Here is a 27,570-nt window from a genome sequence, read left to right on the forward strand (position 1 = left end):
GAGACCAGTTCAGTTCTGAAGTGGCTTTGAGAGCCTTATATATTACAAAGTCCCCATAAATCACCCCATTTTAAAAACTAGACCCCTCAAAGCATTCAAAACAGCATTCAGAAAGTTTCTTAACCCTTTAGTCGTTTGGTCAGTTTTCATTTTTTTTCCAAAATTAATTGGTAATACATTTTTTTCTTTAACACAGAAAGTTTTACCAGAGAAATGCAACTCAATATATATTGCCCAGATTGTGCAGTTTTTAGAAATATTACACATCTGGCCCTAGTGTGCTAATGGACTGAAACACAGGCCTCAGAAGCAAAGGAGCACTTAGAGGATTTTGGGGTCGCTTTTTTTTAGAATATATTTTAGGCACCATGTCAGGTTTGAAGAGGTCTTGTGGTGCCAAAACAGTGGAAACCCCCCAAAAGTGACCCCATTTTGGAAACTACACCCCTCAAGAAATTGATCTAGGGGTATAGTTAGCATTTTGACCCCACAGTTTATTTACTAAACTTATTGGAATTAGTCTGTAAAAATGAAAATCGACTTTTTTCTGAAACATCTTAGAAAGTTGTAATTTTTACAAGTAATAAATTAGAAAAAGCACCCCAGCATTTGTAAAGCATCTTCTCTCGATTACGGCAATGCCCCATTTGTGGTAATAAACTGCTGCTTGGATACACAGCATGGCTCAGAAGAGAAGGAGCGCCATTTCGATTTTGGAGAGCAGATTTTGCTGGAATAGTTTTCAGTGCCATGGAGGGACCAAAACAGCGGACACCCCCAAAAGTGACCCATTTTGCAAACTACTCCCCTCAAGGAATATTTCTAGGGGTATAGTTAGCATTTTAACCCCACAAGATTTTTGCAGAATTTATGGGAATTATGCAGTGTAATCTAAATTTTCTAATAAATCATTTTTACAATAGATAGAGGAGAAAAATGACCCCAACATTTGTAAAGCAAACTCTTCTGAGCACAGCAGTACACCATATTTGGCCATAAACAGCTGTTTGGACACACGGCAGGGCTTAGAAAGGACAGAGCGCCATTTGATTTTTGGAGCTCAAGTTTTGCTGGAATGGTTTGCAGCGCCATGTCACATTTGTAAAGCCACTGAGGGGCCAAAATAGTGCAAACCCCACAAAAGTGACCCCATTTGGGAAACTACACCCCTCATGGAATTTATCTAGCGGTATAATGAGCATTTTGACCCCACTGTTTTTTTGCTGAATCTATTGGAATTAGGCAGTGAAAATGAAAATCTACATTCTTTCCACTAAAATGTTGAATTTTTTCATTTTCACAAGGAATAAAGGAGAAAAAGCACCCCAACAATTGTAAAGCAATTTCTCCCGAGTACGGCAATACCCCATATGTGGTCATAAACTGCTGTTTGGACACACTGCAGGGCTCAGAATGGCAGGAGTGCTACTTGGCATGTATATTTTGGTTGATTGTTTTTTTGGCGCCTTGTCGCATTTGCAGAGCCCCTGAGGTACCAGTACAGTAGAAACCCCTGAGAAGTGACTCCATTTTGGAAACTATACCCCTCAGGGTAATCATCTAGGGGTGTAGTGAGCATTTTGATTCCACAGGTGTTTCATAGATTGTATTGGAATGAGGCAGTGAAAATTAAAAAAAAAAAATTCCCAAAAATATGTAGTTTTGCGACCATTTTTTTCCCACAAGGGATAATAGGAGAAAAAACAACCCACAATTTGTTACCAAATTTCTCCTGAGTACGGCAATACCCCATGTGTGGCCCTAAACTGCTGTTTGGGCACATGGCAGAGCTTTTTTTAAGGGGTGTAGTGAGAATTTTGACCACACAGGTTTGTTTGTTTTTTTTATTACAAATGAATGCTCAGTGGATGGTGCAAAGTGACAATTGCAAATTTCCACAGGTATATGCCAGTTTAGTGCACAATATGTTGTGCCTACTACGTGCCACTGAAGACAAATACCTAAAACTGTTAAGCGGGTTCTCCCGGGTATGGAGATGCCATATACAGTGAAGGAAATAAGTATTTGATCCCTTGCTGATTTTGTAAGTTTGCCCACTGTCAAAGACATGAACAGTCTATAATTTTTAGGATAGGTTAATTTTACCAGTGAGAGATAGATTATATTAAAAAAATAAAAATAAATCACATTGTCAAAATTATATATATTTATTTGCATTGTGCACAGAGAAATAAGTATTTGATCCCTTTGGCAAACAAGACTTAATACTTGGTGGCAAAATCCTTTTTGGCAAGCACAGCAGTCAGACGTTTTTTGTAGTTGATGATGAGGTTTGCACACATGTTAGATGGAATTTTGGCCCACTCCTCTTTGTAGATCATCTGTAAATCATTAAAATTTTCGAGGCTGTCGCTTGGCAACTCGGATCTTCAGCTCCCTCCATAAGTTTTCGATGGGATTAAGGTCTGGAGACTGGCTAGTCTTTTTTAATATAATCTAACTCTCACTGGTAAAATTAACCTATCCTAAAAATTCTAGACTGTTCCTGTCTTTGACAGTGGGCAAACTTACAAAATCAGCAAGGGATCAAATACTTATTTCCTTCACTGTATATGGACGTAAACTGCAGTTTGGTAATTTTGCATTGCTCAGAAGGGAGGGAGTGCCATTTGACTTTTGGAGTGCAGATTTTTCTTATTGGTAGTTTTGTTTGGGGTTTTGCTGGTATTTCAGTTTATGATGTGGGGGCATATGTAATCTGTGCGGGGTACATCAGGGCACAAATAAGAGAGTATAATAATGGGGTAAATAAATAATATTCCGCAGACATGTGGCCGGTGTCACACTAATAAATGGCGCCTGATCTTATCCGCTTTTGGAACGCTCTGTACATTTTGCATTGCAATATTCTGAGAGCCAGAACTTTTTTATTTTTTCTCCTCCGGAGCTGTGTGAGGGCTTATTTGTTGCGGGACCATCCGTAGATTTCACTGGTACCATTTTGGGGTGCATGCGATTTTTTTGATAATTTTTATTTCATTTTTTGGCAAGCAAGGTGACCAAAAACCAGCAATTCTGATAATTTTTTTTATACTTTTTTTTACGGCGTACACCATGCACTATGAATGACAATTTTACTTTATTCTGCAGGGTCGATACGATTACGGCAATACCATATGTATATAGCTTTTTTTATGTTTTGCAGCGCCTGCACAATGAAATCACTTTTGTTTCAAATAATATATTTTTTGTGTCGCCATATACTTTGAGCCATAACTTTTTTTATTTTTCCGTCAAAAAAGCTGTGTAAGGCCCCATGCACACGAATGTGCTTTTGCGGCCGCAATTCCCCGGAAAATCCACGCCAGAATTGCGGCCCCATTAATTTCTATGGGGCCATGCACACGACCGGGGTTTCCACGGTCCGTGCATGGCCCAGGGCCATAATAAGACATGTCCGTTCTTTCTGCGGTCCACGCTCATAGAAAATAAATGATTTGCTCGCGGGTCACTCTCAGCTGCCGGCCGACCCAAAAATCACGGCCGTGCACATGGCTACGGTCATGTGCATGAGGCCTTAGCGCTTATTTCTTGTGGGATGGGCTGTAGTTTTTAATGGTATAATTTTGGAGTACATTAAACTTTTAGATCCCTTTTTTTATTCTGTTTTGGGAGGGGTATTGACTAAAAAACAGCGATTCTGGAATAGTTTTTTATTTTATTTTTTTACGGTGGTCACCGTGCGGGTAAAAAGGCATGATAATTTTATAGTTCGGGTCGTTATGGACGCGGTGATACCACATATGTGTTTGTTTTACGTTTTTTCCTATAATAAAATACTTATTACTGGGAAAAATGGCTGTTATAGTTTTTTTAACGTGAAACTTTTATTTTTTTTACAACATTTTTGTTAACTTGTGTCAACTTTTTTTTTGTCCCACTAGGGGATTTGAAGGCATGAAGTCCTGATCGCAATTCTAATACACTGCACCACCTACAGAGTGCAGTGTATTAGAGCTGTCAGATATTCACTGACAGCAAGCCTATTAGGCTCCCAGCAGGGCCTAGTAGGCTTCCGTACTAGGAAGCCATTGTTAGGCTACGGTTGTCATAGCAACCGCACCCCCGCGGGTGCCGATGATTGCCATTAGCAACCCTAGGGTGCGATCTAACCACCTAGATGCAGAGATCGCTGCATCTAAGGGGTTAATCGGCTGGATTTGCAACCATCATGGTTGCCGAGAGGCTAGAAGCCACTTAGATGCAGTGCTCGCTTTGATCGCTGCATCTAAGGAGTTAATCGGCCGGATCGGAGCCTAGCTACGGACCTGGCCATTACAGCGGGGTGTCGGACAGCCGATACCCAACGGTGATGGCGCTGGCTCAGCTTCTGAGCCAGCGGCATCACATACACATTCTCAAGGAGCTGTGATTGGTCAGTCTGCTGTGACTGACCAATCACATCGCTCGCCGGCCGGGGACCACTGTGATTGGTCCCCTGCCGTCTTACTGTGCCGATCAACTGTCATAAACAGTTGATGGTACAGTTCTGTCACCCTGTCCTTTGACAGGGTGACAGTTTTTAGCCAGGATGCACCGGTACGTCCCGGTGCCTTTAAAGCACTGCAATACAGGACGTACCGGTGCATCCTTGTGCGGTAAGGGGTTAAAGAAAAAAAATTGTCCAAAGTTGAAACAAACAAATTCTCTTTTTTCAATATACTGGTAAGTGCTTTTATTGGGCACAATAATAAAATTATATATATATTTGGTATCGTAGTGATGTGTAGGATAAAGCTAACATATTTTACCCGTAACCCATGACAGCACCCCTAGAGAGTACTGCCCATTAGATGGACAGGAAACCAGTGAAGATAAAAGTGGACATACCTCTCCACACACTTAGGTTAGATTTCCTGTCCTCCAGATGGGATAGCCTGGGGACTGCCTGGGAAAAAGTTCCAGTAACTAAGGACACAGTTAGGACTGTGGACCCCAATGGAATTATTATTATCTTTTATCGGGCATCTCTGTCTGCGTAAGTCTCTTTTGACAGCAGCACGTCATTGCTGTTGCACCTGCAGGGCAGGCTTTTTGGCCGGAACTTTTGGCGCAACGTATGTGGCCAGAGGAAGAGGTTATATTTACCTTTCCGTTCTATGTGTTTTGTCACTTCTGGTGACGCGGTACGTCTAGGAAGTGTCTAACCCAGCGGGGAGGAGTGGCTTTCTGAGTGCCAATGCCTGAGGCTTACCCCGGCTAGTCCTCAGCCAATTCAGGCTGAAATTCAAGATGGATTTTGGTACTGCAATACCACAATGTCAGTTTCTGCAGCCGGGTGCATGGACTGTTCAGAGGCCACCAGATTCTCAAGTCTGGTACATTTCTCAGGAGGCATTCTTCCTCTTCAAAATGGTAGGACAAAATATTGAATTAACTATTTGTTATATGCATTATCAGGTCATTAGAGACAGTAGGGCCTAGGAAATCAGTGTCTAAAAATGATAATAGAGAATGTGCAATGTGCAAAAATAAATTGGCTACATCTTACACTCAGAAGTTATTTATGCCAGCCATGAATAAATATTGCCATGGCAGAAGGATCTTCTAATTTAGCCTCTAGCATTAAAAAAAATTGTGCAGGCTAAAATTAAGAGTTCCCTGAAACACCTTAAAAAGAGGAATTTACCCAGTTTCTCCTCTGCGCACAGGCAGGTCATACTCCTCTTTAGAGGAAGACGTTATAGCAAAGGAAGGCAAACTAGACTCCAGTAAATATATATCCTCAGATGACGATAAAAAAGTATTGTTTTTGACTGAGGACACAGACCAACTGCTAAAGGCAGTAAAGGCGACCATGAATATCGGAAACCATAAAGAATCCCGTTCCAAACAGGACGTCATGTTTGAAGGTCTAGGCCCTTGAAAACAAGGATTTTTATCTATACGTAAGAATGGGGCCAGTTTAACTAGAAGAGAATGGAAGAACCCTGACAGAAAGTTTTTGGTACCTAATATCTTTAAATGGAAATATCCATTTGAGGAAGAGGTTTAAAAAATTTGGGATAAAGCCTCCAAGTTCCCTTCCCTATTAAGTCCCCGACTCCTTATCTGACCCTATGGAAATAAAGGCTGACTATTACCTTCGAATAACCTGTGTGGCTTTCGCAGCAGTCTATAAATATGGCATAGCTGCCATCTGTATTGCCCATTCTCTCAGAATATGTATCTTCCAATTTGAACTACATATCACAGACAAGACCTCTAGGGAACAAATTCTTTCCTCTAGACATTTCGGTAGATTCGGTCAACTTATCTGCTAAAGCTTCTGTCCTTTCTAATTCCTCAAGAAGGGCTATCGTCGAAAGGTGACCCTGGTTGTAAAGGCAGGCTGTACTTCCTCCCAGCTCAGGAGACTTTCTTTTTGGGCTTTTCTAGGATTATCTACTCGAAAATGCCTCTGATAGAAGGAAGGGCTTTCCCATGCAAGTAAAGCAATTCAGTTCCTTTTGTCCCCACAAGTTTGCAGGGATACAAAATCAAAAAGGCCATAACCAGTATTATTAAAAAAATCTAGATTCCCCAAGAAAGGAAAAGGTTTTCTGTTTACTTCCCAAAATGAAACCAGAAACAAAGAACAATGACGCCAGAGGAAAAGTGGGTCGTCTAGCAATGGCAGGAAATCTCTTCAAACGACTGGATCCTAAACATATAACACCGGGGTATTGCATAGAATTCCTTAGCATTCCCCCATTAAGTTTTTTCCCCTTAAATGTTCAGGGGGACACTCTGAAGCAGGGAATTGTAGAATCAGAGGTTCTTTCTCTTATAGAGAAGGAGGTTCTAGTTCAAGTCCCCCTAGTAGAACAAGGCAGAGGATTTTATTCTCCCTTTCTGCATGGAGTTTCTCTCTTACCCAGTAAATCTCCTATTTCCAGATTATGTAATGGCCTCGGTCGACTTGGAAAGCTTCTACTACAATGTCCCAATATTTTAACCCCATCAGAGGTTCCTGAGGGTAGTCGTAGTAGTAAACAAGATCCTGACTCATGTTCAGTTCAGAACACTTCTTTTTGGAATTTCCCAGGTTCCAAGGATCTACATAATTTATCATAACACAGGATATTCTGCTCATTCCATACCTGTACGATTTTCAAAAAGTGGGGAATTCAGTAGATTCATTAAAAAAAATCAACTTCAGATGGTTTGTTCAATTTTAACAAGTCTGGGTTAGAACATAAAACTAAAGAATTGAAATCTCATTCCATCATAAGGATGTATTTTTCTGGGAATTCTTCTCGATTCAACTAATCAGATGTCCTTTCTTCCACAGTTAATCAGATGTCCTTTCTGGTGAGGGAGAGAGTATCAGAATTATTGCTTTCACATTTGACATCTTTTATGCATGCAATGCCCATTCTGGGACTCCTAAAATCATGTATCCCAGCAATAAAATGGCCTCAATTCAGATTGGAACAAAAGCAAATTTAGTCTGGATTGCCTCTTTTCTCTCTCCTCAGATGCCCTCATGTCTCTGATATGGTGGCTACAGATCAACAATCGAGTGAAAGGAGTTCCTTGGGTAACAGCTCAGGTAGTAAATATAACTACGGATACAAGCCCATGGTGCTGGGGAGCCCACTTCAATTCCTTCTTCCACCAAGGACTCTGGAGTCCCCAGTTGAATCAATCCTTCTCAAATATTAAGGAGCTTCATGCAGTACTACAAGCTATTCAGATAGCTCTTCCCAAATCCTGCCGCAATGTATAAATTTAACACTACAAGAGTAGCTTACATAAACAAACAAAGAGGAACCAGATCAAGTTTGCTTATGGGCCTTACGAACAGGATATTTTTTGTAGCAGAGAAGCACATCTTATCGCTCTTGGCAGTAGACCTCAGAGGCAGGGACAACCACGTAGCAGACTACTTGAGCAGAGTGAAAATAAGCCAGTCAGAATGGACACTAAATCCAAAAGTGTTTTGAATGATAATAGCAAAGTGTCGACTCCCCTCAATAGATCTCTTTACTACCAAACAGAATCAGAACTGTGACTTATTTTCTGTGACTTATTAACTACTTAAAGGTTACTAGTGCTAGGAGATCCACTGAAAATGTATTACTGCAATTCCAGGGTCCTAATAGTGGAGGGGCTGTTAATAAATCCACCGTTGGCAGATGGGAAAACTGGCTATCTTTCTTTTTAGCTTACTCCAGTCGGGGTTTTGTACCCCACAGGTTTTTTGGGACATATTCCACCAGGGCAGTATGCACCTCTTTGGCAGAGAAAGCCAATGCATCATTGAACCAAATTTGTAAAGCAGCTACTTTCCCCTTCTCTCATACCATTCTCAGACATTAACCCTTACAAATTTCTGACATGGCCTTTGGTAGGAAAGTCCTCCAGGCTGTAGTCCCACCCTCATATGTATTATACTCATGTATATCTCCATGAGTGCTTTCATGGGTTAGGGGTAAAAGGCTGATTACTTTTAAAGGTAATCGTTGTTTCATGAACCCCTCACAGCACCCCCAGTATCCCCCCATTATTAATATCTCTGTTAGTGTATAAAGCTATGTGCTCATATATACCTGTAGATCATTATAGACATATTGTATACTTAAAATTATCATCCCAAAAGTTTCTTTGCACGTTTTTTTTTGGGGGGGGGGGGGGGGGGCGTTTAAAAATAAATAAATTGGGAAATTTATCTAAATATTTACCTTGTTGTCAATTTGATCATCCTGACTACTTGCAATAGACTGGGTGTGTGGAGAGATATCCACTTTTACTTTATTAGGTTTACTGTCCATCGGATAGGAAGTCCTCTCAGGGGTGCTGTCATGGTTTCTTGAAAAACCAAAATCAGAAAACAAAAAGCAATGGCAAAATTGTTGTGCCCCCCCCCCCCAAGAAAGTCTAAAAGTTAATACATAAATGCTATGTAGCCCAAAATGGTACCAATGAGAGCGACAAATCGTCCCTCAAAAAAAACAAAAAACCCTCATAAAGTTGAAGGAAAAATCTAAAAAGTTATGGCTCTCTGAATGTGGCGATGAAGAAAAAAAAATAAAAATCGCTGCATCCTAAAGGGGTTTTTCCCGCGAGGGACATTAATGACATAGCCACAGGATATGTCATAAATGTCAGATGCGGGTCTGCTATCACTGACTCCTGGCCACTTCCTGACTTTATGGTCGGGAGTTAGGAAAACAGCGTCGCAAGCTGAGCGACGCTGTTTCCGTAACTCCCATAGTACTGAATAGCAGTTACGGAAGCTGCGTAGCATGCGAGCTACGCTGTTTCCGTAACTACCATTCCGTTCTATGGGGCTTACTAAAGCAGCATAGCTCAAGAGAGCTATGCTGTTTTCACTGTCATGGTTGGAAATCAGCGGACACACAAAGAGGTAAAACAGAGTTTAGGGACCCCCGTTCTAGAGATAGGAGCGGGTCCCAGAGGTAGAACCCGCATCTATGACATTTATGACATATCCTGTGGATATGTCATAAATGTTCCTCGTGGGAAAACCCCTTTAAGGACAAAATAGGCTAAGTCCTTAAGTAGTTAATGTTCCCTGTTTGCACACTCTAATCCCTTTATATATAGCATATTTCTTTATTGAAATGTCGCCAATTTTAAAATATATAATTGTTTTAGAAACACACTGTAGTAAAAAACTGCTTAACTCTTCAACAACACATAAGATTTACGTGCGTAACATAATAGAAAGAATAATATATTTCAAACTATAAATAAAGTTCCATTTCAGTTTTTAGACATTATAACTTAGAGCTGGTAGAAACATTATATGGTTAATATTGTCTATATGCTATAACTCTACTAAAAAAACTATATTTAGGAACTCACAAGGGAAATGTCTCGACTCAAAGAAATATGTTTAAGCCACACAGAGTGTAATTTATACCACTATGAGTAACTCACATACCAGACCTCATCTGTGTGAAGTGGTGGAGACATATGTTTGACTGAATGTGTTATGTGGCTTCTGTATATTATGTTCTCTCTGTTAAGGTCCACATTTTGTAAGAAGTCCTGCAAGTTTGTAAGTCCATAAATATATAACCATATCCTACACTATATAGACAATATTTCAGAAAGCATCACTAGTGTATAGTGTGTAGATGTTTACTATCAGTTGTTTTCATTTCTATGACTGGATATGCTTTGCCTGTCTTATATACAGAGTATTTGGAGGAATGTTTGGATCTTTTGCAGACTAAACATTTACTGTAATGCTGCCAGTGACCTTGACACTAACAGAGACTGTAATTTGTCATGCAATGTAAGAGGTTATTTGAGAAGCTCAGCAGAGGAAAATTGTGTGTTGTTTTACAGCATTGCACAGGGGACAAAACTACTAAGTAGTTATTCTACACGTTATCTCATTACGTATTACTAATTATTTCCTATAGCTATTTATGAAATTTTTTATTAGTATAATTATCTTTCATATTATAAATTGTGGATGACAAAAAAGTCAAATGATCAATTTTAAGGGTCAATGTGCAGGACTGACATCAAGAAGCTCATGTTGGATTGTATACATTATATTGCAACTATCACGATCCAGGGGTATGTGGACACACTACTCTTCTTCGCCTTAGCGGACTTGTAGCTAGCCAAATAACAGTCTATAAAGTCTATGCAAAGTCTTTAGCGCAAGAGTACCTGTAAGAGTCCAGACAGTAGCAGAGGCTTTGGCACGGGTGGAACTTGGCGTTGTAGATGACGCTAGACGTGGCGGATGATACCAGACGTGGTATTTGATAGCATGCGTGGCAGGTGAGACCAGGCGAGGCAGATGACAGCAGGTGTGGCAGATGACAGCATTTGTGGCAGTTGACACCAGGCGTGGCAGATGACACACACGACTCCAAATAAAGGCATAGGTACAGGAGACAACACAGCAACAGGATACAGGAACACTGGGAGCAAGATGCAACTAAGGGACCGTTTTCGATATGAACATGGGTAGACAACAACAACGCTTAGGCAAGGAGTGGAAGGGCGGAGCTATTTTTATAGTCCAGGGTGATCTGGGGATTGGGTAGGGAACTTTTAGTATGTGCGCGCGCGCGCACCCTAACACACAGTCCAGGACAGGATGGCTGTGCAAGCTGGTGTCTCTAAGGAGGACCGCTGACGGAGAGCGGCGGCGGTTTGCGGCCATTAAAGCAACATTAACCCCTTTCCTCTTTGGGCACTTTTGACCTTCCTGACAGAACCTCATTTTTCAAATCTGACATTCAATTTATGTGGTAATAACTTCGGAAAGCTTTTACCTATCCAAGCGATTCTGAGATTTTCTCGTGACACATTGGACTTTATGTTACTGGCAAAATTTGCTCGATAAGTTCAATATTGAATTGTGAAAAACACCAAAATTTTGCGAAAAATTGCAAAAATTATAATTTTTCTCAATTTAAATGTATCTGCTTGTAAGACAGGCAGTTATAACACACAACATTGTTGCTAACTAACATCCCCCATATGTCTACTATAGATTGGCATTGTTTTTTGAACATCCTTTTATTTTTCTAGGACGTTACAAGGCTTTGAACTTTAGTAGCAATTTCTCACATTTTCAAGAAAATTTCAAAGGACTCTTGCGGTGCCAAAACAGTGGAAATCACCCAAAAGTGACCCCATTTGGGAAACTACACATCTCAAGGAAATTATCTAGGGGTATATTGAGCATTTTGACCGCACAGATTTTTTACAAAAATTATTGGAAATAGGCCGTGAAAATTAAAATCTAAATTTTTTCAAAGAAAATTTAGGTTTAGCAATTTTTTTCTCATTTCCACAAGGACTAAAGAAGAAAAAGCACCGCAAAATTGGTAAAGCAATTTCTTCCGAGTAAAACAATACCCCACATGTGGTCATAAACGGCTGTTTGGACACACGGCAGGGCTTAGAAGGGAAAGAGCGCTATTTGGCTTTTGGAGCTCAAATTTAGTAGGAATGGTTTGCGGAGGCCATGTAAAATTTGCAAAGCCCCTGAGGGGATAAAACAGTGGAAACCCCCCACAAGTGACCCCATTTTGGAAACTACACCCAGTGAGGAAATTATCTAGGGGTATAGTGAGCGTTTTGACCCCACAGGTTTTTTGCAGAAATTAGTGGAAATAGACCCTGAAAATGACAATCTAAATTTTTTCAAAGAAAATGTAGGTTTAGGTAATTTTTTCTCATTTCGACAAGGACTAAAGGAGAAAAAGCACTGTAAAATTTGTAAAGCAATTTCTCCCGAGTAAGACAATACCCCACATGTGGTCATAAACGGCTGTTTGGACACACGGCAGGGCTTAGAAGGGGTGGAGCGCCATTTGGCTTTTGGAGTTCAAATTCAGCAGGAATGGGTTGCGGAGGCCATGTCACATTTACAAAGCCCCTTAGGGGATAAAACAGTGGAAACCCCCCACAAGTGACCCCATTTTGGAAACTACACCCATTGAGGAAATTAGGGGTATAGTGAGCGTTTTGACCCCACAGGTTTTTTGCAGAAATTATTGGAAGTAGACCCTGAAAATTACAATCTAAATTTTTTCCAAGAAAATTTAGGTTTAGGTAATTTTTTCTCATTTCGACAAGGCAGGGCTCAGAAGGGAAAGAGTGCTATTTGGCTTTTGGTGATCACATTTAGCAGGAATGGTTTGTGGAGGCCATGTCACATTTGCAAAGCCCTTGAGGGGACAAAACAATGAAAACGCCCAAAAAGTAACTCCATTTAGGAAACTACACCCCTTGAGGAATTCATCTAGGGGTGCAGTAAGCATTTTGACCCCACAGATGTTTCATAGAATTTATTAGAATTGGGCAGTGAAAATAAAAACAATCCTTTTACTTCAATAAGACGTAGCTTTAGCGCAAATTTTTTTATTTTCTCAACAAATAAAGGAAAAAAAAGAACCCAACATTTGTAAAGCAATTACTCCCGAGTACGGCAATACCCCATATGTGGTCATAAACTGCTGTTTTGGTACACGGCAGGGCTCAGAAGGGTAGGAGCACCATTTGGAGTACAGATTTTGCTGGATTGGTTTCTGGGCGCCTGTGGGACCAAAACAGTGGAAATCCCCCAGAAATGTCCCCATTTTGGAAACTACACCCCTCAATGCATTTACCTAGGGGTGTAGTAAGCATGTTAACTCTGCAGGTGTTTTGTAGAAATCAGTGTGCACTCGATGTTGCAGAGTGAAAATGGGATTTTTTTCCAAAGATATGCCAATATGTGGTGCCCAGCTTGTGCCACCATAACAAGACAGCTCTCTAATTATTATGCGGTGTTTCCCGGTTTTAGAAACACCCTACATGTGGCCCTATTCTTTTGCCTGGACATCCGACCAGGCTCAGGAGTGAGAGAGTACCATGTGAAATTGAGACCTAATTTGGCGATTTACAAAGTATTGGTTCACAATTGCCGAGGCTCAGATGTGAAATAATAAAAAGAAACCCCTGAGAAGTGACCCCATTTGTAAACTACACCCCTCAAGACATTTATTAAGGGTTGTAGTGAGCATTTTCACCCCACAGGTCTTTTTCATAAATGAATGCGCTGCGGATGGTGCAAATTAAAAATTTATATTTTTCCCTAGATATGCCATTTCAGTGGCAAATATGTCATGCCCAGCTTGTGCCACTGGAGACACACACCCCAAAAATTGTTAAAAGTGTTCTCCCGGGTATGACTATGCCATATATGTGCAAGGAAACTGCTGTTTGGGCACACTGTAGGGTTCAGAGTGGAGGGAGCGCCATTTGGCTTTTGAAGAGCGGATTTTGCTTGGTAGTAAATTTGCTTGATTATTGCTGGTGTTTCCATTTATAATGTGGGGGTACATGTAAGCTGGGCAGAGTACATCAGGGGCATAGTCAGGTGGTATAATAATGGGGTGAAAAAACAATAAAATAATCCATGGATGTGTGTTACGCTGTTAAGCAATCCTTTCTGCACAGGCCAGTGTCGCACTGATATATGGCGTCCTTTCTTATGCCCCTTTTGGTCCACACTCCGCACCTTTGCAGTTTGGGGAATTTTGCTGGGAAAGTGTTGTCCTAGTGTAATATGGGCACCGTAGCTTCCAGCAGATATGTTTGGGCCCTAGCCTTCCTGGTTCCCTAATTTTAGGTCCTTGATAAATCGTCTTTTGAAACAGAAGAAATGTTCCCCTCGGGCTGCACAACTGCATATTTTTTATTTCCTGACTTATTGGAGCCATAACTAATTTTATTTTTTCAGAGACGTAGTGGTATGAGGGCTTTTATTTTGCAGGACGAGCTGTAGTTATTATTGGTACCCTTTTGGGGAACATGCAAATTTTTTATCACCTTTTATCCTATTTTTTGGGAGGCCAGGTAACCAAAAAAACGCAATTCTGGCATAGTTTTTTTAGTTTTTGTTATACAGCGTTCGCCACGCTTTATAAATTACTTGTTAACTTTATTCTGCGGTCAGTACGATTCCGGCGATATATATTTTATAGCACTTTTTTATATTTTACAACTTTTTGCACAATAAAATTACTTTTGTAAAAAGAATGTATTTTTTCTGTCGCCAAGTTGTGATAACCATAACTTTTTAACTTTTTTGTCGACGGAGCTGTATGAGGGCTTGTTTTTTGCGAGACGAGCTATAGTTTTTATAGGTACCATTTTTGGATACGTGCGACTTTTTGATCACTTTTTATTCCAATATTTGTAGGGCAAAGTGACCAAAAAACAGAAAATCTGGTATAGTTTTTTACTTTTCTTTTTTACGCTGTTCACCGCGTGCAATAAATAATATAATATTTTGATACCTCAGGTTGTTACTGTCGCGGCGATACCAAATACGTGTGGTTTATTATTTTTTTCAATAATAAAAGACTTGATAAGAGAAAAAGGGCGATTGTGTTTTATTTTATTACTTGAAACTTTTATTATGTTTTCAAACTTGTATTTTTTTTTTACACTTTTTTATACTTTTTTTTTACACTTTTTCTCAAGTCCCACTAGGGGACTTGAAGGTCCAACTGTCAGATTTATTTTTTTCTAATACATTGCACTACCTACGTAGTGCAATGTGGTAGATCTGTCAGTTATTCACTGACAGCAAGCCAATCAGGCTTCGCCTCCCGGCAGGGCCTAATTGGCTTCCGTAATGGCAGAGCAAGAGGCCATTGTATCTCCTGTTGCCATAGCAGCAGTCGCCAGTCCTGATTGCCTGTCAGGGCTGGTGATCTGCTAGCAACCGCTAAGATGCAGCAATCGCTTTCGATTGCTGCATCGAAGGGGTTAATGGCAGGGATCGGAGCTAGCTCCGGTTCCTGCCGTTACAGGTGGATGTCAGCTGTACAGTACAGCTGACTTCCACCGCTGATGACGCCGGATCAGCTCCTGAGCCGGCGCCATCTTGCCGGCGGCTACGGAAGCCGATCAGGCTCCGCCGCCGGCCAGATCTTTACCGGCTTCCATGCTAGGCAGACCGGGAGGCCAGTATTAGGCCTCCGGTTGCCATTGCAGCCACCGGAACCCCAGCAATTTCATTGCTGGGGTTCCGATGAGCTGCAAACACCTTAAATTTATCGACCGCGTTTGAACGCTGTAGTGAAGGGGTTAACGGCAGGGATCGAAGCTTTTTTAGGTCCCCGCCATTACAGCTAGATGTCAGCTGTCAGATACCGCTGAGATCCGGCGATGATGGCACTGGCTCAGCTTCTGAGCCGGTGGCATGCATTTGGCGTATGGATACGGCAAATTGCGGGAAGCATTAGCTCTCCATGGCGTACCCATACGGCAAATGTCGGGAAGGGGTTAAGGCCACGTGCACACGATGCATATTACAGTACATGCAAATTTGCCTGTGGCAAATGCACAGCTTAATACAGTACCAGCAAAGTAAATGAGATTCCAAGTAATCTCGTCTATATGTTGCAGAATTTTTCCAAACGCATATTGACCTGCTGTGTGGATTTTAAAATCCACAGAATTTTAATTTATCTTGCATTTCCATCTCAGAATTCTATCTGACAAGTTTAAAAAAAAACTATGCATTAAATCCGCATCTGTTTGTGCATCAAAATGCAAAATCCGTACGTAAAAACGCATAAAAAAAAGCATATGGGGCGGATTTTACCTGCAATATTAGCAACGTGTGCACGTAGCCTTTAAAGCCAGTTGAAGTATTGTGGAGCGGTTTTTTTTTTTCATAACTAAACCGTTATTGAATGATTTAATAATACAATCAAGACAAATTACTTTTTTATGATATGATACATAATGCTAGCAGAACGTGTTGCCATTTTGTCATAAAAGAGGTATTGCTAACCTCAAAATCTATCTGGCAATGCAACCTATGCAAACAAAATATTTAAATGTCTTCTCTTACTTCTCTTAAAGGAGTTGTCCCATCTGGCCAAACCGTAAGGGGAAAGACCCCTACCTAATTATAATTTTTTTCTAAGTAGCTCAATGCACAAAAGTACAACAATTCTAAGGGATTTCGCGTTTTTCACCTTTAAACGTCTTTAATGTGGGTATGGACACAGTGCAAGGAATCATGAAATCACGTCCCCGCAGTAGTGTCCAACTGCGACCGGTGATGGCTTGCAGATGGTATTCTGATAAGAGGTACAAAATTGTTAGGTGGATGTACAAATCCGAGGTCAGGGTAGGCAGAGTTCAAGATGGTATTCTGATGGGCAGTACAAAATTGTAAGGTGGTTGTACAAATCCTCGGTCAGGACATGCATTGAACAGAAAGCTAAATCAAATAACAGTCCAGGTTAATCCATATATAGCAAACGATTATCACACCTTGAAACCTTGCTGCTTTGTCACGGATCAGGTGACACAGGGCAGGTCTAAATAGTCAGGGATACTCCCAAAGAGTCCTTATTTGGTTCGCTCTTATTTGGTGCCTGCAGCATGCCACTGGGGGAAGCAGAGTGGCTGCAAGGAGCAGCGAGGGATGTCACACACAATGGCAGGTAGGTGTCTGGTGCACTGTTACAGATGTATAAGTATGGGATACCATATAGCCCCCTTCTCCCTCATTTGGTTCTTTGTTTAACTTCTTTCATTGCAAAACAAAAAACATTAAAGAAATATTCTTGTGATTTTAGTTGAACAAGAAGCAAAAAATATTTCCAAACATCAGAAAATTATATCAATTACTCTTAACACTGCTGAATTTCAGTATTGCTGTATTCACATAACCTCCACATCACCAGCCTGCTGTTCTTCTTTGGGTGAATTTTATTGGTGATCTTATTCTACTTTAATGGAATTAGCTTTTTTGCAGAATGAAGATGTTTTCTCCAAAAACAAATATAAAGACGAGTCAACTTTCAAAAGTAAAGAAAGAGATCTCAAGGTAAATAACCTTGGTTTTGATGGTATTGCCACCACTGATGGTTTTCAGATCTCAAACACATATAGAAAATAAGTATACTGAAAATGCTTGCAGGGACTCTATAAAGCATTGCTTGGTGTGAAAGAATTTGATATAAAGAAACTGAAGGACTGTTTCTTTATATCAAGTTCCCTTACACCATGTAGTGGTTTACAAATTCCTGGGAAGTTCTATGTATCACAGGCTTGCCCTTCAGCCATATCGGAACCTAAAGAGAGCAGCAGCAGTCGTATGCAATAAGTATGTTTTAGTCTGCCCAACACACAACCCTCCTTTCCCCCAGGTAAGCACTTTCTCAGTAGGATGCGGTATACTGTCTGTATCTTGCTTTCTTGAGGCTGTGGTACTCTATGGAAATCTATGTTTCTTTTTTATCTCCTTAAAGCGTACCTGGGTTTTCTTTAAAAAGTTCAAAATCGTCATTCTCCTCATATGAGGAAGTTATGACATTCCACATGCATTCTAGTCCTTTCAGAATACTTTTTCACCTCCTATTCCCCCTGTTTCAGCTGCCCCACTATTTTCTGTTCTCTCCATAGTGGTAAGCGTGTCACTGATATGGAAATTTGTCAGTCCAGTATACACTTCCGTTCCCACACTTCCAAGCATGAATTGCGGCCCCTTTGGGAGTCGACATGATAATAAACCAATATACCTACTCATGTTAGATATAACTAAATATAACATATATATAGTCCTGGCCAAAAGTTTTGAGACAAAATAAATTTTGGTTTTCACAGTTTGCTGCTTCAGTTTTTATAGTGTCAATTTGCATTAACTCTAGATTGTTATGAAGAGTGATCAGATGTATTGCAATTAATTGCAGTCATTCCTTGCTATTAAAATTAACTTATTCACGAAAACCCCATTTTCACTGGATTTTATTGCTGCCACAAAATGACCTACTAACATAATTTCACTGATCTTCTCATTAGCTCAGGAGAAAGTGTTAACAAGGTCCAGGCAGTTGATATCACTCTGTAACGCTGATTGAATTATAAGAGCAGACTGGTTGCTTTAGAAGGGGGATGGTGCTTGAAATCATTGTCTTCTTCTGTTAACCATGGTTACCTCCGAGAAAACATGTGCAGTCATCATTGCTTTGCATCAAAAGGACTTCACAGGCAAGGACATTGCTGCTTGTAAGATTGCCCCTAAATCAACCATTTATCGGATCATCAAGATTCAAGAACATCAAGGAGAGAGGTTCAATTTCTGTGAAGAAGGCTTCAGGGCACCCAAGAAAGTCCAGCAAGTTCCAGAACTGTCACCTAAAGAGGATTTAGCTACTGGATCGGTTCATCACCAGTGCAGAGCTTTCTCTGGAATAACAGCAGGCAGGTGTCAGTGCATCTGCACGTACAGTGAGGCTAAGGCTTTTGGAGGCTTGCCTGGTGTTAAGAAGTGCAGTAAAGAAGACACTTATCTCCAAGAAAAACATCAAGGACAGACTGACATTCTGCAGGAAGTGCAGGGATTGGACTATAGAGGACTGGGGTAAAGTTTCTTTGATGAAGTCCCCTTTAGACTGTTTGGAACATCTGGAAGAAAGATTGTTCGGAGAAGTAAAGGTGAGCGTTACGATGAGTCCTCCGTTATGCGAACAGTCATGCATCCTGACCATTCATGTGTGGGATTGCTTTTCATCCAAGGGAGTGGGCCCACTCACAATCTTGCCTAAGAACACTTCCATTAATAAAGAATGGTATCTAAACATCCGCCAAGAGCAACTTCCCCCAACGATCCAGGAGCAATTTGGTGATGAACAATGCTTTTTTCAGCATGATAGAGCACCATGTCACAAGGCAAAAGTCATAACTAAGTAGCTCGTGAAAAAAACATTGAAATTTTGGGTCCATGGCCAGGAAACTCCCCAGATCTTAATCCCATTAAGAACCTGTTGTCAGTCCTCAAAATGCGGGTGGACAAACAAAAACACAGAAATTGTGATAAACTCCAAGCACTGATTAGGCAAGAATGGGTTGCCATCAGATGTGGCCCAGAAGCTGATATCCATCATGCCAGGACAAATTGCAGAAGTCTTGAAAAAGAAGCCTCAACACTGTAACATGATACACTTTCACCACAGTAGCACACGAAGCGTTCACAAACTGCGCTGTTTGAGAAATACTGCCACCTTTGGCCCGAAAGTCAATAATTATCCCTTTTTACATCTCTGATAAATCGCCCCTTTTACCCATGGCAACAAAGATTGATATGTGTTCAGAGACAGCCTATTGCACACCATATATACCCACTAAGCCAGCCCACAACACATCACTCCTTCATAGGCTACGCGCTGCCGATGTAGAAAGTAGGAGGTGGGCATAATAATGTGACACGACTGTGAATGTATATTCAGATATATTTTTATATATATATACAGTGCCCACCAATAGTTCCGGAAAAAATGAGCCCCCACTCGACCCCCTGTGCCATTTAAGATTTTGCTGCGCTCGCCCACCCCACCGCCCCCTGGGGTGTTTTTTTTTGTTGCATTAAATGCTAGATTTTATGACTCCATTAAATCCCACCAAATTTCAGCCCTCTACCGCAAGCTGTTCAAAAGTTATGAGGGTGTTCCGTAACTTTTGGTGGGCACTGTATATTTCTTTTTTAAATGATAAGGAAGCATTAACCACCAATTTTCAAGCATCCAGAATTTGGCAACACAGAGTTTCCAATAGGAAAATTCTATCCATCATGGAGGAGCAACACTCTCAGTGTTTCTTGAACCTTTAGTACATTACTTATTGGACACACATAATAATGCCTAGTTATTAAAGAAATGTCAGAAACTCAGGTTGACCTGTCATTTCAACTTAGCAATATGATTACTTTTGTAACATGTCTCTGTCCTATATAATCCAGCTATTATTAAATATTGCTGTGCATATGGAGACAGCCGTAAATCAGTGGCGAGTGGGCTGGGGGAGCCTGCAGTTCATGAATTCCAAGAACTCCTAGCTCACAGCACGATGCGAGTGCTACAACTAATAAAGTGTAATTTTCACAAAAAATACATCAAACGCACATATAATAGACTCAGCACTGATATCAGTATTTCTGTCACTACTTCATCCTGCCCACAGAGAGGACAGCATAAACATGGTGGCAGATTCCCTTTAATAACACTTTGAGTAGAGCTGTGTAAGCTTCACCTGCTTCATTAGGTCAGAAAATTGTTTTAGCATTTTAAATAGTTGATAACTTATCTAAATCTTAAATGGCTTGGCAAATATGATTTATTCTCTCTCATTTTTAGTGGCACCAGAAAAGAGTATCCACTGGATTTACAAGTACCCTGCACTTTTCATAAACAGATAACGCTGTCTAACATGCCAACATCTGCCTGTGACATTCAGTATTCTGGTATGAATTACACTCTTATGAATTACATTGTTCTGCAATGATGCATGTGTATGTGTTTACACAGTGCAGCTGTAGTGCAGTTTTTCATGCATAGTATTTTTTATTCTTTAGCTAAACCATGGACTAGATCTAAAAAATAGGAATAGTATGTATCTTTACTTCGCCTCCTTTTAATATCCATTCCTGGATTTGGCCAAAGGGAAACATAATCTGTACTATAAGGGTATGTTCACACGACCTTTTTTCAGACGTAATGGAGGCGTTTTAGGCCTCAAATTACGCCTGAAAAGACGGCTCCAATACGTCGGCAAACATCTGCCCATTGCTTGCAATGGGTCTTACGATGTTCTGTGCAGACGAGCTGTCATTTTACGCGTCGCTGTCAAAAGACGACGCGTAAAATTACGGCCGCGTCAAAGAAGTGCAGGACACTTCTTGGGACAGAATTGGAGCCGTTTTTCATTGACTCCAATGAAGAACAGCTCCAATTGCGTCCGTAAAAGACGCAGCGAAAAATGCGAGTACATGCAATAACGTCTGAAATTCAGGAGCTGTTTTCTCCTGAAAACAGCTCCGTAATTTCAGACGTAATGGGCGTTGTCGTGTGCACATACCCTAACTGTATTGTGTTCTGCTTTCTGGTCTGTATCTGTGACGGAGGGCTCATATATAATAGCCATACTAGTTTTAACAGTCATTTTTTTTTGCCATTTCATAACTCTAAAATTGTACTGCTGCCATTATAATCTTGAAGTGGCTACATAAATGAACTGAGGTATGTGTATTGGTATTTTCTTAAGCTCTATCCACCATTCTAGGCCAACATAGCAATCATCTAAACAAATTCCTGTCTATGTTTTCAATTTCCTTATTGCCATTTCTTCATTGAAACTTCCATATTTGTGCCTTTTGTTAACATATTTTATTGTCTGTACACCTCAAATATTTAAACATTCAACCGCTGTCCCTAAAGTGCCATTTTTTCCATGTATTTAAAAAAAAAAATATGGCCTATGATGGGTTCAGCTGAGGATAAGAAAAACTGAACATGAGATTATGTGCAAAAAGTCTTTACTGTGTACACTGTATATATCAAGACATCCTGTTCATCTCTTGTCTCGACTTTCTCATAACCAAGTTGTAAAATTATGCCCATATGTTATACACATACCAGTCTCTTGTCCCAAAATGCTCTATATAGTGTAAAAGAAGCCATGCAACCATTTTTTTTTCATTGAATGGAACATCTAAAATTCATGTTAAATACAAATTAGAAGTGACATTCTTCTAAGCTTCTTATTTAGATGAATAGTATTTACTGTGAACAAAGATCAAGGATCATGATAAACTCCTAAGGCCCCATGCACACGGCCGTAATTTTGATCCGCAATTACGGACTGTAATTTCGGATAAAAGTACGGGGCTGTTCATTTCTATTGCTCACGGACACCTTCTCGTATAGTTCCGGGAAGGTGTCTGAGCCGTAGAAAGGCTTCACAAAATTACATGTGTGAATGGCTCCAGGACAGTAATAGTGATGTACAGTTTTATTTGCATCATACGGCTGTGTCAGAGGTATGCTTCTAACATCTTTTATTTATGTTTTGCTAAGGAGATGGAATGAAACTTGCGTGTGGATTAGCTGACAATTCTTTATTGGTGTTTAGTTCTACTTTCATCGGGGAGCCAGCTGTTTTTACAGGTATTTACACAGCAATTAAGTGTATGTTATATACTGCCCTCATAAAATAATACATGATCAGACAGGGTATGTCAAACATATACTTGACTGTGAAACCTCAGTGCACCCAAAACTTTTACTTCTATAGGAACAGTAGTCCTCTTATGCACCCAGCCACTAGTGAAGAAGTCTAACGTAAGTAATGTACAAATATGCGTCTCTAATAAGGATCTCCATTGCTAGATTTTACATTACATAAGGCATACAGCAGTTCCATAGTCTCACAGTTCCTGGTTAAATAAGAAAAATAATAGTTCTTAGACTTTACTATTAATATTATTATACAGATCAGATATGGCCCTGCCAACAAGCTTACAGTCTGGAAGGATCGGGTATAGAGACAAGACGGAGGTAGTGGCAACCTGTATATTGACTGAGATGGCACTCAAGAAAAGGTTATTGCAAAATATATTGTCTACTTGTCTGAATAGTTGAGTTTTGAGCAGTAGAAGACTGCTGGATCTTTGTAGGGTAAGTGAATCAGTGAAGGATCAGTAAAAGGGAGAAGCACAAGAGGTTTTTTGGAGGTGGGAATATAGGGAGGTAATGAGAAAAAAGTAGAGAAGTGTCACATTGGGTACGTGGACCCACAGGGCCGTACCGCCTTCACGATATGGCAGCTGGCCAACAGGACACAGGTCACAGTCTATAGTTCGTATAGTGTACCTCTGGTAGCTCGAACAGTAGTAAGACAGGCTCGGTTGGGACTAGGCAGCAGGCAGGCACCAGGCGTGGTATACAGCACAGCATGAAATCAGCTCAACATGGCACTTGACCAGGATAGCACGGGATACAGGTTACAGGTAGCAGGAAGGGGAAACACTGGGAACTGGGAAGTACTAGGAGACCATTTGCTTAGACAAACTTAAGTAAGACAACAACGCTCAGGCAAGGCAGGAAGGGGCTGGGCCCCTCTTATAGTCCAGGGTGCACATGGGCTAATTTTGACTTTTAACACAATTTTTATTAAAGGTTTTTAAAAGTTATACAAAAATAAACAAGACATTAACATTGGAAATATTGAAATGTTTTTTTTACAAATTTATGAGATCGCAAAAAGCATAAAGATTTAAAGTTAATCTAATAGTCAGTATACACATACATGTATTAGAAACATACTGGGCACATAATAAGATAATCATAGTGTCGTTAATTAATAATGTAACCAGAGTTGAACTTCCATAAGTTTAATTTTTACTATTTTACACCTTTCCAATGTAAAAAAAAAACACCAAAAAAAACCAACAAAAAAACAAAAACATTCAGACAAACATAAAGTCCCTGCTCTAGGATTTAAAATATACATAAGGACCCTAATACACTTTTAGGAGGTCTTTCTATAAAGGAAGCTGTGAGCCATTAAAAGCAAGCCATTTAGACCATTTGTAAACAAATTCCTGTGTCTTATGTAGTCTTGTGGAAATTAAATGTTCCATAATACAATTATACTGAACCTTGTGCAAGATTTCTACCTTAGACGGAATAGAAGAGCTTTTCCATCTCTGAGCAATACTTGTTCTCGCTACAGTTAGCACATGTACCATGACCGTACTATTCCCAATGCCTATATCCTCTAATTTCAAAGAAAGCAGTGCTACTTCTGGTCCCCAAGGAACCAGAAAACCGATTATGCTGGTTAACATTCGTTGTATCTCTACCCAAAACGGAGCGATGACATCACAACTCCACCAAATATGTAATAATGAGCGAACAGAAGCGTTGCATCGCCAACAGATATAGGACACCATAGGAAACATTTTGGATATGCGGTATGGAGTCATGTTACATCTATAAAGCAATTTTCGAGAGGCTTCTAGATGATTTACACAGTGGGAAGACTTAGAGCAGATTTTAAAAGCCGCCTCCCACTGTTCAATACTATATGTACCTCCCAACTCCAATTCCCATTTTTGTATAAAATTAAGGGTAGGCAAAGAAGATTCATCCTGATGAATTGCCTCATAGGCTTTAGATATTCCTTTTGTTATCAACTTAGGGTTATAAAAATATTTTTCATAATTAGAAGTGGGGGCATTGACTGTAAACTTAACAGTGGAAAGAAAATGTCTCAACTGAAAATATTTATAAAAATCCTTAGGGTTTAGATCATATTTAGAAGAGATTATAGAATAGGGTAACAATAAATTGTTATCGTATAATAATTCCAATGAACTAATACCTTTAGTAGTCCATTCTGAAAAATTTGAATTAGGTATACAACGTTGCACCATAGCTAAGGAAGCCATACTACGTCTAAGAGGAAGAATAGAGGCATTATCAGACACACCCTTCCAAATCTGAATAGATTCTTTAATTGTAGGGGATAATTTACCCAATATGCGTTCCCCCATCCTCACAGAGCCCAACACATCCTTTAAGTCTGAACTGTGTAATATATGCGTTTCTAACTCCACCCAGCGCTTATTTTTATCATATAACCACCAATGTTTTAATTGGTCCAGAATAGCCGCATTATAGTAAGCAACAATATTCGGATATCCCAGACCTCCTTTAGCTACAGACAAATGCAGTATTTTTGCTGCAACCCTTGGCTTCTTCCCATTCCAAATGAATCTTGTAAACACCATTTGAATACGTCTTAGAATAGATTTGGGAATTGGGATTGGGAGGTTTCGAAAGTAATATAACACTTTTGGGAGAAGTAGCATTTTAGAGGCTGCAATACGGCCCATCCAGGATAAAGGAAATCTAGAGTAGGATACCTGCAGTAAAGTGTTATAGTTAACCGACATCAACTTACCACATGGGTAGGTAAGAGAAATCGCTAAATAAGGAATTGTTCCTTCAGCCCATTTAAAGGGAAACTCCTTTTGTAATTGCAACTGTGTATATTTTGGAATGCCCATGTTTAAAATTAAAGATTTTGATGTATTGATTTTATAATAACTGATCTCCCCAAATTACTGGATGAGTTGGAGTATATAAGGCAAAGTGTCTCCAGGAGAGGACAAACACAATATAACGTCATCCGCAAAGAGACCTATGCGATGTTCAGTGTGTCCTATGGAGACTCCTCTAATACGGGATGATATTTTGACCGCCGCAGCAAAGGGCTCCATCACCAATGTAAATATCATGGGCGATAAAGGGCATCCCTGTCTTGTACCATTGGTTATAAAAAAGGGACTTGATAACGCGCCTGTGCTATAAACCTGAGTCGAGGGAGAGGTATACATGGCCATAATGGCAGATAAAAAAGAATAATTTCGGATCCCAAACTTCCCCAATACCTCCCTTAAGTACCCCCAATGAACCCGATCGAATGCCTTCTCCGCATCCATGGTAAGAAGCAGAGAAGGCATCCACCTAACCTCAACCTCAGAAATAATATTTATAAACCGTCTGGTACTATCCACTGTTTGTCTCCCTTTTACAAATCCCACTTGATCAGAACTGATCAGCTGGGGAAGAATATCTGCCAGTCTACAGGACAAAATCTTTGCATAGATTTTTAGATCTGTATTTAGCAAAGAAATAGGTCGAAAATTAGAGGGGACGTCCGAGGGTTTACCCGGCTTAGGTATGGGGACCACAAGGGCCTTTAACATTTCAGAGGGAAATGCTTCATTTTTAATTGCCTCATTAAAAGTTTTAACCATATAGGGGGCTAAGATCGTTTTATAAAGTTTAAAATATTCACCAGTTAGCCCATCAGGCCCAGGGGATTTATGGGCTTTAAGTGACATTATAGCTTTAAGAATCTCTCCCTCCGTTATAGGTATAGAGAGGCTTTGTAATTGGGTCTGAGAAATAGAAGGGAGATCTATTTGAGCTAAAAAAACTCTTCATATTATCTAGTTGAGGCTGCACAGTAAGAGGGTCATTTCTTAAATTCTAAAGTGATTCATAATACTCTGCCAAAGTGTTAGCTATCCCCCTGGGATCCATTATACGGTTTTTTCCCGCATTATACATAAAGGGGATTCGAGATTTTACATCCCTTGTTTTAAGTTGCCTAGCCAATAATGCCCCAGCTGTATTACCACTCGAATAGAATGTCATTTTTAATTTTCGTAAGGCCAAGTCATATTTATAAATATTCAGCTCATGTAATTGATGAGTAAGCTCTGAAATTTCGGCTGCCTGTGCTACTGAGTAAGAATTTTTATTTAATCTATGTAAAATGCTTAGCCTAAGAAGTAGCTGACTTTCAGTATTTTTTGTAGATTTTTTAATATGTGAGGCTATTTTGATAAAGTGGCCTCTAATAGTTGCCTTATGGGCACACCACACAGTAGTATCTTTGACTTGACCATTATCATTATAAAGGAAGTATTCTTCTAACTGAGATCTAGATTGAGAGGCATATTTAGGATGACTGAGGACAAAATTATTTAGTCTCCATACAGAGTCCTGCGGCCGAGTAAACTGCTCTTGTATAGACAGTGATATTGGGGCATGGTCGGACCAATCTAAACATCCTATCGAGACAGAGTGGATATGGTCTAAAAGATCCCTATTTATGAGAAAAAAGTCAATCCTCGTGTATATTTTATGAGGATTCAAAAAAAAGGTGTAGTCACGGTCACTATAGTGATGCACTCTCCAAATGTCAAAAAGGCCATGTTTGTGTAATAAAGAAAAAGCCGACGTAGGTTCCTTACATTTTACAGTAGATGTTGAATCCATAGTAGGCCATAATGTCAAATTAAAGTCACCCACTAATATCATTGAGCCCTTTTTGTATTGATTTGCTAATTTAATCATCTTTCGCAGAAACCTGTCTTGTTTACAATTAGGGGCATATACCAATAGGATAGTGTACTGCATATTGTTCCGAAGACAATTTAACAAAACGTAACGACCATTTTCAGCCACAATTTCATTTTGCAAATGAAATGCAACCGAGTCCCTTATTACTATAGAGACCCCACATTTCTTGCCTACCGCTGGTGCTGAAAATATATGTGGAAATTTTTTATATTTAAGTCTGCAGGCGTCTTCTTTATTAAGGTGTGTTTCTTGAATACATAACACATCCGCTTGAGAAAGTGAGGCCTCAGACCATAATTTTGAACGTTTAAATGGGGAATTTAACCCCTTAACATTATGT

General features: G+C 40.0%; 1 protein-coding gene across 1 annotated transcript in view; it reads left to right on the forward strand.

Moving 5' to 3' along the window:
- WDR27 (WD repeat domain 27) overlaps positions 1–27,570 on the forward strand; it is a 755,361-nt gene that overhangs the window by 233,333 nt on the left and 494,458 nt on the right. Inside the window, exons 15-17 of the mRNA XM_075862730.1 lie at positions 17,273–17,344; positions 20,649–20,755; positions 22,368–22,457. Coding sequence (XP_075718845.1) covers positions 17,273–17,344; positions 20,649–20,755; positions 22,368–22,457 — 269 coding nt within the window. The remainder of the gene's footprint in view (positions 1–17,272; positions 17,345–20,648; positions 20,756–22,367; positions 22,458–27,570) is intronic.

Source organism: Rhinoderma darwinii, chromosome 4 (assembly GCF_050947455.1).
Source record: "Rhinoderma darwinii isolate aRhiDar2 chromosome 4, aRhiDar2.hap1, whole genome shotgun sequence".
NCBI lineage: Eukaryota > Metazoa > Chordata > Amphibia > Anura > Rhinodermatidae > Rhinoderma > Rhinoderma darwinii.